The following is a 13,722-nucleotide window of genomic DNA, read 5'->3' on the forward strand; positions in this document are numbered from 1 at the left end:
CCCTTCCTGCCCACGGGCCTCCTGGCTGGCTGCACGCCTCCCCCAGAGCTTGGCTCAGGATGGTTTCTGGTGGACAACTGCTCTATCTATCTCAGCACAGCAAGGTCCCACTCACCGCCAAGGCTTAACTCAGGGCTGGCCCCTCCTTCCTGGCATTTCCCCCGATTTCTCCAGGATGCAGTGAACCCCTCCCCTGGAGTGCTAGCCTCCGGTGCCTCTCCCACGGCCTCGCTCCCTACGGGTGCTTCGTATTCATCAGATCAGCTGTCCTGGACCGGAAACTACTGGAGGTGGAACCTCCACAGGGCAGGTTTAAAAAGTAACTGAAGACTCACTGACATAGAACAAAGAACTCCTAGGCCATCTGGCCTTTGCTGGGTCTCCACCATAAGGCCAATCTTATCTTGGGAAAAGTAACAAGGAAGTAAGTAAGTACACTAAGTACTACACGATTATGGCTCATATCGACCTAAGTAAAAAAGTCAAAAAATATTTTAATACAGTTAATTGGGAAAAAACAAAGTCTGAACTTGATTTTGTTTATATCTAGTATGTACCATACAAAAAAGAATACTTCCTGGAAAATATAATAAAAAGAGAGGCTACAATCTGTCCACTGAACTATGCAGAAATAATAACACATGATAAAGAATTGCAATATAATTAAAATACTTACATATCTTGGAAATTGCTTGAAGGAATGGAACATATAGAAGCGATGAAAATAAATTATTCCAGTTGCCAGGGTGTCATAGTGTCTGTTGTTCTGGTTAAGGACTTTGGCCAAGAGTTATATCTTCATTAAATGCAGAAAAACAATAAAAGTAAACAGCAACAACAAGAGAAGTGGGAAAGCAAATATTATCAGTGACAAAGCAGGTGAATGGGCGTCTCAAGGTGTCAGGACTCTGGTGAGAACTGAGGCTGTGCTTTAACAGTGTGCGTGCTGTGTGCTCAGTTGTGTCTGACGCTCTACGACCCCATGGACGGCAGCCTTCGAGGCTTCTGTCCATGGGATTTTCCAGGCAAGAACACTGGAGTGGGTTGCCATGCCCTCCTCCAGGGACCTTCCCAGCCCAGGGACTGGACCTGCATCTTCTGCACTGGCAAGTGGATTCTTTACCACTGAGCCGCCTGGGAAGCTTTCAGAAGGCAGGGCTTCACTATCCTTAGATACACTTCATCTGCGATCAGTGGGTGGGTGCTACTTTCCAGACCAGTGGCCACAAGCTCAGTGGCTCTACACATTTAAGTGGCAAAAAGGAAACAGAAACCCCCTAAGGAGCCAGGCAAATCTGAAGTAGCATTTAAATAAGAAAGATATTTAAAAGCTGTTTTACTCAGGGATGTTACTCTTTCATCTATAATGCCTAATTTAATTCTTGGTGGTGGTGGTGGGGAGCCCATCTATTGTAGATTCCAGAAACAGGATACAGTCCCAAACGTGTGCCCACATCAAAGATGAACCGTGCCCCTTCTCGGCGGTACCGGGCCTCAGTGGCCGGATCAAGTCCTTCTAGCTGTGAGGGTGTATGAGCCAAGTCTTTTTTATCCCAGTACCAACATGGTTTTGTGTGGTCCAGGTTTGCTGAGGTTACTGAAGGGCTTGAATTTTCTTTATTCTCCTTCATTTATTGAAGTAGACTTGGTCTTTCCAAAACACTTTCGGAAAAATGTTAGAATCCTGAGAAAAAGAGAAGAAGTAATGTTGGAAAGGGATACCTCACATTAAACAATCTCCATTATTATAAACAATCTACAATCATAGATTTGTACTTGATAAAATTTCCAATAGAAGACACACTACTCATCAGCATTTAGAAGACCAGGCTCATCTCCAAACACAATTTAACACTTAAGTGACCTGTAGTATGATAAATCCCATATTTCACAGCTTAAAAGGAAGAGCATTTGTCTCATTTCTTTCTGCCTTTCTTCATTAGACCTAGCTCCCTCATGCTGGTCTACATTCTGTTCTTCAGTAGAAACTAGGTCTGTCCTAACCCCAAAGACTTATGCTCCAAAATTATCCATTTCTTCCATCTAGCATCCAATCAAATTTTCCCTTTCTTAGTTTCAGTTCAGTTCAGTCGCTCAGTCGTGTCTGACTCTTTGTGACCCCATGAATCGCAGCACTCCAGGCCTCCCTATCCATCAACTCCTGGAGTTCACTCAGTCTCACGTCCATCGAGTCAGTGATGCCATCCAGCCATCTCATCCTCTGTCGTCCCCTTCTCCTCCTGCCCCCAATCCCTCCCAGCATCAGAGTCTTTTCCAATGAGTCAACTCTTCGCATGAGGTGGCCAAAGTACTGGAGTTTCAGCTTTAGCACCATTCCTTCCAAAGAAATCCCAGGACTGATCTCCTTTAGGATGGACAGGTTGGATCTCCTTGCAGTCCAAGGCACTTTCAAGAGTCTTCTCCAACACCACAGTTCAAAAGCATCCTTCAGCGCTCAGCCTTCTTCACAGTCCAATTCTCACATCCATACATGACCACTGGAAAAACCATAGCCTTGACTAGACAGACCTTTGTTGGCAAAGTAATGTCTCTGCTTTTCAATATGCTATCTAGGTTGGTCATAACTTTTCTTCCAAGGAGTAAGCGTCTTTTAATTTCATGGCTGCAGTCACCATCTGCAGTGATTTTGGAGTTTACTTGATTCAATTTAGGTACTTTCACTTAGAAAAGCCACCATACTGGATGAATTAATATCTGAACAAGCCACTGAACAGAGCAATGTAGATCAAATGGGTGTAGTGATCTGGGGTGAGAGGGTGAAGGGAGGTGGTCTACAAGTGAGAGAAGTACCTTTAAATTTTTCTTGCTTTCTCATCGTCTTCTCTTTCATTCAGAATGAAGAAATTCTCTAAAACCTCTAAGCTGAGAAAAGAAAACAATAACTAAGGATTCTCACCTAGAGATCATTGTAATATGTAAATTATTTGTAAATTGGATCAGAAAACAGGAATTTTCATACAGGGCAGAGAAAAGTTTCTAAAGAGGCAGCTAGAACCAGATTGGTCTGGTTCAGCAAGAAAATAGCATCCGGGCAGCCAGGCTCTGGAAACCTAACTTCTGGAAACCCTACTTCTGGTCGGAAAAGCGACAGGGGGCGGACCGCTCTCCTTGCACCTGCGAGCTCTAAAGAGAATGTGGTCTTCCTCCAACAGGAAGAATGAAGTACTACCTGGAGACAAGTAATCTTCTTGAACTAATTTTACGCTCTGTGTGACTGAACTGGGCAATGGATGGGGGCCAGGGGAGACTGACGCAGTATATATGAAGAGCTCAAAATCAGATGCTTAGCAAAAATCAAGAGCTGGGTTTTTCTTAATCTTTGATCTCATTTATATACGTGTGTGTATCTATATGTTTTTTTTGCATTGAAAAACTTGATCTTCAGTTGTACCATTTATATATTTGCTTTATCTTATAATATACCCAGAAAATGGTATATATATCAGATGTCGTACTGAGATATCATTTCTCACCCATCAGATTGGCAAAAAGCCCAAACGTTTGACAATATATTCTGCTGGCAAGGCTGGAGAAAAGCAAGTAATCTCATATGCTGCTGGTGGGGGTACAAAACACAACAACTCTCACAGAGGGGAATTTGGCAATATGTAACAAAATTGCAGTGGCATTTGCTCTTTGATTTAGCAGTTCCACTTCCAAGTATCCACTCAGACAATATCATCACAAATAGGAGACAAAGGTGCACAAGATCATTCAAAGTATTGTTTCTAACAGCAAAAACTGTAGACAATGAAACGCCCATCATTAGGGCACTAGCTGAATAATATGGTACATTAACACAAATGGCGTGCCACGCAGCTATTATGACAGACTGAGGAAGATCTTTAATTATGGGTGTGGAGAAATTTCCAGGATCAGCATACACAGTTACTAACATTAGTATGTATCTATGTAAGAAAAGACGGGAAGTAAGAATAGAGATCTTTACTTTAAAAAAAAAAAAAAAAACTAATAAAAAAACTGGTTACCAATAGGGAACGGGAGAACAGAACGTAAAGAACTGGGATGGGAATGAGATTTCTCTGAGTACAACCTTTTATAAGGCTTTCACTTAAAAACAACAACTTTTTATTTAAAAATAATTTTACATTTATAGAATAGTTGTAAAGACGGTTGTAAAGATGAATTTTCGTATATCCTAAACCAGCTTTGCCTAAAAAAAATCTATTTTGGAAACTTACTAACTACACTATATAGCCTTGATTTGGATTTTTAATTTTTCCAAAAACCTCTTTTCCGTTCCAGGATCTAATCCAGGATGCTACATTGCATTCAGGGGCTCACATTTCCTTAGTATCTTCTAATGTTTCTCATGTTTTCCTTGTTTATCTTGACCCTTCTAGTTTTGAAGAGTACTAGAAGCTAATAACTGTCTTGATTTAGGTCTGTCTGATATTTTCCTATCAATAGACTGGAGTTCTGAGGAAGAGTGTCATAAAGCGCCCTTCTCATCACACCACGCGAGGAGACAGTGACGCAGAATGGCTTACTTTACTGCTGCTTTACTGTGGTCATTTGTTATGATGGGGTCTGCCAGCTTCTCACTGTAAGTCACTATTTCTCACTTTCTATCTTCTATTCTTTAAAAGTAAGCCCCAAGGTCCAGGCCACACTCTAGGGTAAGGGAAATAAGGGAATTAAGCGCCACTGCCTGAAGGAGTTGTGCTGAAGGATGTGTGCGGACTTATATCAAAACTACTGCAGTATGAACGGCTACGTCTTGGGGGGGGGGGGGTGGTGGTATTTTGCAATGCAAAGCAGTATGCAAAGTACCTGTTTCTCCAGAAGTATCAGCTATTAATTTTAGCATTCCTCTGAGGATCTTGCCTGCAATTTTTACTGTGGTGTTCTAGTAATTTCTATTTCTTTCCTTCCTTCAATATCACTTGGAGTTCTTTTGTAAGAAAGATTTGTTCCTTCTCTCCCTCATTTATTTATTTGATCATTTATTTAAACAAGGATGGGCTCATCAATACTTATCTTATTCTTTGAGTTATAATCCCACCACTACCATTATCTGCTGCTCCCACTGGTCCAGTTTACAGCCACGGGAAACAGCTCTTTCAGGCTAGCTCCTGAGTCCTAAAAGTCAAAGTTACAAAAGGACTCAGAAGCCAGCCTTAAGAGCATTATAGTATACAAAAAGAAAAGTAAACCCATTTTAAGCGTATAGCTTATGAATTTTCACAACATGAACATGTTTGTGTAGCACCATCCAGTCGGTAAGTAGAACATTACCAAAACCCCAGCAGTTCTCAATCCTCTCCTAATCACCACCTCCGGAAAGATAACCACCGTCTTGACTTCTATTCCCATCCGATAGTCTTTCCTGTTTCTAAAGGATGTGGAATGAGATACTATCACTCTCTTACAACTGGCTTCTTCTGCTCAATATTATGCGTGTGGGGTTCGTCCTTGTTGCATTCTCATCATTATACAGCAGGGGTTTCAACCTGGGGTGAGCTCGCCCCCCAGGGCATGTATTTTGGCACGTGCATGTGGCAATATTTTGGCGGGCCTATCCTAACTGGGGGGCTGCTGCTGGCATCCAGTGGCTAGAGGTCATGAATATAGCTAAGCATTTTTCTAATGCACAGAAGAAATCTCTCACAACAAGGGATTAAATGCACTGAAGCTGAGATGCTCTGCTGCACAGTATTCTATTCTGTGAATATAATGGTTTTCTATGGAAACAGATGGGGAAACGGTGGAAACAGTGTCAGACTTATTTTTTGGGGCTCCAAAATCACTGCAGATGGTGACTGCAGCCATGAAATTAAAAGATGCTTACTCCCTGGAAGGAAAGTTATGACCAACCTAGACAGCATATTCAAAAGCAGAGACATTACTTTGCCAACAAAGGTCTGTCTAGTCAAGGCTATGGTTTTTCCAGTGGTCATGTATGGATGTGAGAGTTGGACTGTGAAGAAAGCTGAGTGCTGAAGAATTGATGCTTTTGAACTGTGGTGTTGGAGAAGACTCTTGAGAGTCCTCTGGACTCCAAGGAGATCCAACCAGTCCATCCTAAAGGGGATCAGTCCTCGGTGTTCATTGGAAGGACTGATGTTGAAGCTGAAACTCCAATACTCTGGCCACCTCATGTGAAGAGTTGACTCATTGGAAAAGACCCTGAGGCTGGGAGGGATTGGGGGCAGGAGGAGAAGGGGATGACAGAGTATGAGATGGCTGGATGGCATCACCGACTCGATGGACATGAGTCTGAGTGAACTCTGGGAGTTGGTGATGGACAGGGAGGCCTGGCGTGCTGCGATTCATGGGGTTGCAAAGAGTCGGACACAACTGAGCGACTGAACTGAACTGACTGTGGATGAACACTTGAGATGTCTCTGGTTTTCAATTATTAATAATCGTAATAAACACTTGCGTGCATTCTTGTAGAGCAGAGGGAAACTGGCCAGTTGCCTGAGGGGACAGACATCTCAGCATATCTAATTTATTCACAGTACACTAGTTGGGAGTCTTTAAAACATATTAACATAACAGTTCTCCATGTTCAAATATTTTCCCCATATTCATTCAAATATGTCTCTATGTTTATTCAAATGTTTTCTGCACATTTACTATGAGCCAGGCCTCAATGACATGACAGGAAACAAGAGAGGCAAGCTCTCAAGCCCACCAGAAGCTTACATTCTAGGCAGACACAAAGAGAAACAGATATGTCAGTGTCTGTCAGGGAGTCTCAGTGTCAAGGAAAACAATAAAGCATGGTAAGTGGGGGGAGTGATGCCTCAGGGGCAGTTTAGAGACACGCTGAAGGAAGACCAGTCAGAAGACTGTAACAGCTGCTGAAACTATGCCTAACCAGGCCTCGGCCCCACAAATGGCCTTGGGAGAAAGATAGGCATCACAATTGGCCACGAGGCAAAGAAGAGCAAGAGAGGACTCGAGTTTACTCTCAGAGAAGGTAATGTTGAAGAGAAAAATGGGGAAGAGAAAGAGTTTTGTTTTTTAAATTGAAGTATAGTTAACAAAACTCTTTCTCTTCCCCATTTTTCTCTTCAACATTACCTTTTCTGAGAGTGAAGTTAATTTGGGCTTTCCTTGTGGCTCAGCTAATAAAGAATCCGCCTGCAATGCAGGAGACTTTGGTTCGATTCCTGGGTTGGGAAGATCCCCTGGAGAAGGGAAAGGCTATCCACTCCAGTATTCTGGCCTGGAGAATTCCATGGACTGTACAGTCCATGGGGTCGCAAAGAGTCGGACACAATTGAGCGACTTTGACTTTCAGTTAATTTACTATGTTTTAAGTGTGAAAAAAAAAGTTGGTTTCGATAGAGGAGGGAAAGAATGTGGTTCTATAATTACCAGATACTTATGCAGAAATAACCACCAGACCCATAAACAGGGCTACTGAACTCTAGAAAGGATTCATCTACTTGGGATTCACCTATATAGGCGTGACAGGTAACGTCATGTTCATAGACAGAAGGATGGAGCGTGAAGACAGGGACACAACTCTGAAGAACTTTAAGAAGCAGGAAGGACAGAAAGGGAAGGAATGGTCAAAAGGTAGGGAAATTTCCACCCTTAATTACATAAGAAATCAAGGGAACACCAGCTTTAAGTAAGAGGCACTGCTGCTGCTGCTGCTAAGTTGCTTCAGTCGTGTCCAACTCTGTGCGACCCCATACATGGCAGTCCACCGTCCCTGGGATTCTCCAGGCAAGGACACTGGAGTGGGTTGCCATTTCCTTCTCCAATGCATGAAAGGGAAAGGGAAAGTGAAGTCATTCAGTCGTGTCTGACTCTTAGCGGCCCCATGGACTGCAGCCTACCAGGCTCCTCCGCCCATGGGATTTTCCAGGCAAGAGTACTGGAGTGGGGTGCCAATGCCTTCTCCAAGAGGCACTAGCCAACAGCAACAAATGCTAAAGAAAAATCAAAGGATAAGAAAAAAGAAAAGGTTACTAGGACTGGTGGTTAGTTACGAAACATTAAAAATTCAGTGTAGTAGTGGGTGCACAACTCACTTGTACCTTTTTAAATGGGTGATTTGTATGATACCTGAATTGTTACCTCAATAAAGCAAACATATACACATGTGTAAATAGAAGAAACTTTCTGGAGGTGCAGTAGGGCAGAAGGAAAACTGTATGGGTGATAAAAAATGAACAGGCTAAAAAACAGGTTATTGCTTCTTCAGCATAGAGGAGAATGAAGGATGTCGGTAGCCAGGAGGAGTCACTAGAAGAGGCTGAGCAAGCCACTGCGCAGTTAAGGGGCCAAGAGATAATAAAAAGCCTAGGGATAATAAAAAAAGAGCTTGCTTTTTCTCTGAGACAGAGGGAAAGAAGAGTGTGAGAAAGATATTTTAAAAAATCATTTAAGGGGGAGAAAATAAATCATAAGAGAGCATCTCCATTCTCTTTGGGAAGTGCCAAGACTTCTGCTGAGAAGAGAGGGACAGAGTGGAAAAAAAGGATCAGGAACAGTCCAGAAGGGATTAAATAGGGATGGAAAAGAATTCAAACCCATTTTACCTTGCTGTCATCGCCAAAACCCATGCTAATAATCTACCCTATGTGCTGTTAGACTCCAGGACAGGATGAACAGGCGTTAACACAGCGAAAATAAGTCACGTAAACAGAATAGAGACAGTCCTCTAAATCAGTTACCCCTGAAACAGTTCCAACCTCGGTTCTAGAACCCTGTTCCCTATTACTCTTCAATTTTTTTTTTCACAAGACTCTAGAGTTCTAAATTTTCTCATTAGCAGTTCATGACTACTGTGAAAATGATGGAGAGCTTTATGAGCTCCACAAAGTAAAATTCTCTCCGTAAACAAGCGGCATGTTAAGGCATTTTAACAACATCTTTCAGGAATGTGCTTTAAATGTATCACTTTAACTGAGAAAAGATTAAATGCATTTTCAACATTTAGAATTATGGATACTTACAAACTGGAATCAACTGTAAAGGTCACTACTCAATTTTCTCATCTGGTACACAGACTGCCTCTAAACAGTAACGTTTGGTCATTCACCTTCAATTGGCCATTTCCACTGGGACCTTAATAGTTGACAAAGCAGCCTATGGTATTGCTAGGTATCAATAACTGGTTTTTACATTGCTTTTGCATTAACCTTATATTGATTTTTATCTGTTCTATTCATCCCCGGGATCTGGTACATAAATGGCGCAGAATAATGAATGAAAGAAATCTACCTTTCAACAACTTTGTAGCTCCCACCTAGCCCCCTAGGCCTTGAAAATACCTTTCCCTTATCTACTGATTGACTTTGAAATATGTGAAGACAATTTTTCTTTTCCTTTCTCTTTTGGGTAAAGAAACAGCTCTGTTTTCTCAATGTGGCTTTTAGTATTTCAAGAGCCTCTCTAAACATTAGCAATCAACGTGGAAAACAACATTCCCCATATGATCTGCATACTATGAGTGAATATACTAACATTCACCAACATGCCCACTGTGTGACTGCCGAGTTGCAGCATGCCCGCAAGCTATGCTTTCTTATCCTCACAATTTATCCCTGAGAAAATGGAGCCAAAGAGACATGAAGCAACTTGCCTAATTCCACAGTCAGTAAATGGGAGAAACACAATTTATCATTAGAGCGAAACACCACCTTTCCCCTATCTGGGGAAAACTCTATAGTTCACTTCTGTAAATGGAACATTACATCATACAACCTTTTTTTTTTTCTCCCAAGTCAGGTCTTCATCTCAAACACACACACAACTAAATTTTTGTGAATTCAGTAATTCTTGGCAAATCTACATCTTGTTAATTTCGGTTTATAAGTTCAGCCTTTAAGAATGCTTTGAATCTAAGTGCCATCTAACAAACTTGCTATTACTACAGATTTTGAATACATTTATTAATTTGAGAAGCATGCCTCATATATTTAAAGTTGGTAACAAAAAAAAAGTGCTAACCAGAGTGAAAGCAAGACCAGAGTGTCCTGCAGCTTTATCTCCAAAGAACTCTTTTCAAGTTGACATCAACCTGCTGATCAGCATTTGGGATTTCGTAATTTGAATGGCTATAAATCCACCTAACCAGACCTTATTCAGTGTACATTTACCTCTGGTATCTATTACATGAAGTGGGATTATGTTCAGTGTCCTTAGGAAATTATCCCCCATCAGTCTAGTAAACTTGTAACAAAAGGAAATATGATTTGTGTCACTAGCTTTCTTTTAATGGAAGCTCCCCCAGTTTGGGGCTATGAGCCTACTTTTCCAAATACTCAGAAACTCTTTTTGCTTATCCTCAAGATCCTAATATAGATTAGTAATAAGCTCTGGAGTATGACTTCAATGGGGGACTGAGGGACCTGTGCTCAGCTTCTCTTGCAAGAACACCAAAATTTGCAACTAGCTGCTGAACAACCATTGACAAGAGAATGTTGGATCACACCAAAAAAAGATACTCCACATCAAGGGCAAAGGAGAAGCCTCAACAAGATGGTAGGAAGGGCAAAATCATGTTTGGAATCAAACCTCATACTCGCCAGAGACACTGAGAGGGCACAAACAAAACCCTTGTGTGCACCAGGACCCGGGGCCGCACAAGAGACTGAGCCAGACCTGCCTTTGAGTGTGTGAGTGTCTCCTGCAAGGTGTGGATTAGCAGGGGCCGCCGTGCGGACAGGGGCTCTGGCTGCAGCAGAGCCGGGAGGAGCAGCGCGTGGCCTAACTCCTCTTGGAGGAAGTTGCCATTAGCCCCACCGCAGAGCTGCTGAGCAGATGACCCACAAACTGGAAAACAATTATACCAAAGAAGTTCTTGCACTGTTGTGAAAGTTCTAGGCCCCAGCAGATTTCCCAACTTGGGGATCTGGCAAAGGGACTGAGAACCCCCAGGGAATTTGACTTTGAAAGCCAGTGGGATTTGCATACAGAACTTCCACAGGACTGGGGAAACAGACTCTCAGAGGACACAAACAAAACCTTGTGCACACCAGGACCCAGGAGAAAGGAGCAGTGACCCCACAAGAGACTGAGTCAGACTTGCCTGTGAGTGCCCAGAAGTCCCTGGCGGTCGCGTGCGTTGACAGTCAGGGGCACTGAATACAACAGTCCTGGGAACTGCAGGGTGCTGGCCTAAGTCCTTTTGAAGGTGGTTTCCATTAGCAGTTTTCCAATTACTGCTACCACAGTTTGACCTCAGGTCAAACTACTGGGAGGGAACACAGCCACACCCATCAGCAGAAAATTGGATTAAAGATATACTGAGCATGTCCCATGTAGGACCATGCCTTGCAGGGCCACCTAAGACAGATGGGTCATGGCAGAGAGTTCTGACAAAATGTGGTCCACTGGAGAAGGGAAATGGCGAACCACTTCAGCATTCTTGCCTTGAGAATCACATGAATAGTATGAAAAGGTAAAAGATGAATTCCTCAGGTCAGTATGTGCCCGATATGCTACTGGAGAAGAGCAAAGAAATAGCTCCAGAAGGAATGAAGAGGCTGAGCCAAAATGGAAACAACGACCAGTTGTGGGTGTGACTGGCGATGCAAGTAAAGTCTGATGCTGTAAAGAACAATACTGCACAACCCGGAATGTTAGGTCCATCAATCAAGGTAAATTGCAAGTGGTCAAACAGGAGATGGCAAGAGTGAACATCAACATTTTAGGAGTCAGTGAACTAAAATGGACCGGAATGGGTGAATTTAATTCAGATGACCATATATCAACTACTGTGGGCAAGAATCCCTTAGAAGAAATGGAGTAGCCATCATAGTCAACAAGAGAGTCTGAAATGCAGTACTTGGGTGCCATCTCAAAAATGACAGAATGATCTCTGTTAGTTTCCAAGGTAAACCACTCAGTATCACAGTAATCCAAGTTTATGCCCCAACCACTAACGCCAAAGAAGCAGAATTTGAATGGTTCAATGAAGACCTACAAGACCTTCTAGAACTAACACCAAAAAAAGATATCCTTTTCATCATAGGGGACCGGAATGCAAAAACAGGAAGTCAAGAGATATCTGGAGTAACAGGCAAGCTTGGCCTTGGAGTACAAAATGAAGCAGGGCAAAGGCTAACAGTTTTGCCAAGAAAACGCACTGGTCATAGCGGACATCCTCTTCCAACAACACAAGACAAGACTCTACACACGGACATTACCAGATGGTCAATACTGAGATCAGATTGATTATATTCTTTGCAGCCAAAGGTGGAGAAGCTCTATACAGTCAGCAAAAACAAGACCGGGAGCTGACTGTCACTCAGATCATGAACTCCTTATTGCCAAATTCAGACTGAAATTGAAGAAAGTAGTGAAAACCACCGGACCATTCTGGTATGACCTAAATCAAATCCCATATGATTACACAGTGGAAGTGACAAATAAATTCAAGGGATTAGATCTGATAGACAGTGCCTGAAGAAATATGGACGGAGGTTCGTAACACTGTACAGGAGGTGGTGATCAAAACCATCCCCAAGAAAAAGAAATGCAAAAAGGCAAAATGGTCATCTGAGGAGGCCTTACAAATAGCTGAGAAAAGAAGAGAAGCTAAAGGCAAAGGAGAAAAGGAAAGATATCTGAATGCAGAGTTCCAAAGAACAAGGAGAGTTAAGAAAGCCTTCCTAAGTGATCAATGCAAAGACACAGAGGAAAGCAATAGAATGGCAAAGACTAGAGATCTCTTCAAGAAAATTAGATATACCAAGGGAACATTTCATGCAAAGATGGACAGAATAAAGGACAGAAATGGTATGGACCTAACAGAAGCAGAAAGTAATTAAGAAGAGGTGGCAAGAATACATAGAACTATACAAAAGAGATCTTCATGACCCAGATAACCACAATGGTGTGATCACTCACCTAGAGCCAGACATCCTGGAATGAGAAGTCAAGTGGGCCTTAGGAAGCATCACTATGAACAAAGCTATACACCATCTGCTTTTAAAAAGCAGAAACATTACTTTGCCGGGAAAGGTCCATATAGTCAAAGCTATGGTTTTTCCAGTAGTCATATAAGGATGTGAATGTTGGACTATAAAGAAGGCTGAATGCCAAAGAACTGAAGCTTTTGAACTGTGGTGCTAGAGAAGACTCTTGAGAGTCCCTTGGACTGCAAGGAGATCCAACCAGTCCATCCTAAAGGAAATCAGTCCTGAATATTCATTGGAAGGACTGATGCTGAAGCCGAAGCCCTAATACTTCAGTCACCTCATGTGAAGAGCTGACTCATTGGAAAACACCCTGATGCTGCGAAGATTGAAGGCTAGAAGAGAAGGGTACGTCAGAGGATGAGATGGTTGGATGGCATCACCGACTCAACGGACATGAGCTGGAGCAGGCTGCAGAAGACGATGAAGGACGGGGAAGCCTGGTGTGCTGCGATCCAAGGAGTGGAAAAGAGTCTGACGTGACTGAGGCACTGAACAACGACAACTGGCTCTAGCATCCAAAGCCATTCAGTTGTTCTCTGCAAAAACTGACACATTTACCGGACTTCAGTATTTATCATTAACTGCACTTTTAAGATTCCTCAAGTGTTATGAACAATGATTTCACAATCTTATCTGTAAATATTTTGGTATACTGTTTATTTGACCCTGAAAATATGAATCAGATTTAATCCAATTAAGTATTCTTTATAATCACTATTCCCTTGACCTTAATCCTTCCCGGTTTTGTCTTGACCTAGTTTTAGGGAAGGAAATGGCAACCCACTCC

The 13,722-nt window shown here is 42.4% G+C and overlaps 1 protein-coding gene across 5 annotated transcripts in view; it reads right to left on the bottom strand.

The window, feature by feature from the left end:
• The window catches only part of CCNK (cyclin K), a 29,998-nt gene that overhangs the window by 14,180 nt on the left and 2,096 nt on the right, over positions 1 to 13,722 (bottom strand). For 4 of the 5 annotated variants that reach the window (XM_025271088.2, XM_025271084.2, XM_025271087.2 and 1 more), the window contains exons 2-3: positions 1,435 to 1,684; positions 677 to 758 (exon numbers count right to left, since the gene is read on the bottom strand). In XM_025271088.2, the coding sequence (XP_025126873.1) occupies positions 677 to 758; positions 1,435 to 1,631 (279 nt within the window). In that variant the 5' untranslated portion in view covers positions 1,632 to 1,684. Of the gene's footprint in view, positions 1 to 676; positions 759 to 1,434; positions 1,685 to 2,811; positions 2,884 to 13,722 lie in introns of all 5 variants that reach the window. The other variant, XM_025271085.2, reaches the window with a different exon arrangement.

The sequence above is a fragment of the Bubalus bubalis genome, chromosome 20 (genome assembly GCF_019923935.1).
Source record: "Bubalus bubalis isolate 160015118507 breed Murrah chromosome 20, NDDB_SH_1, whole genome shotgun sequence".
Taxonomy (NCBI): domain Eukaryota; kingdom Metazoa; phylum Chordata; class Mammalia; order Artiodactyla; family Bovidae; genus Bubalus; species Bubalus bubalis.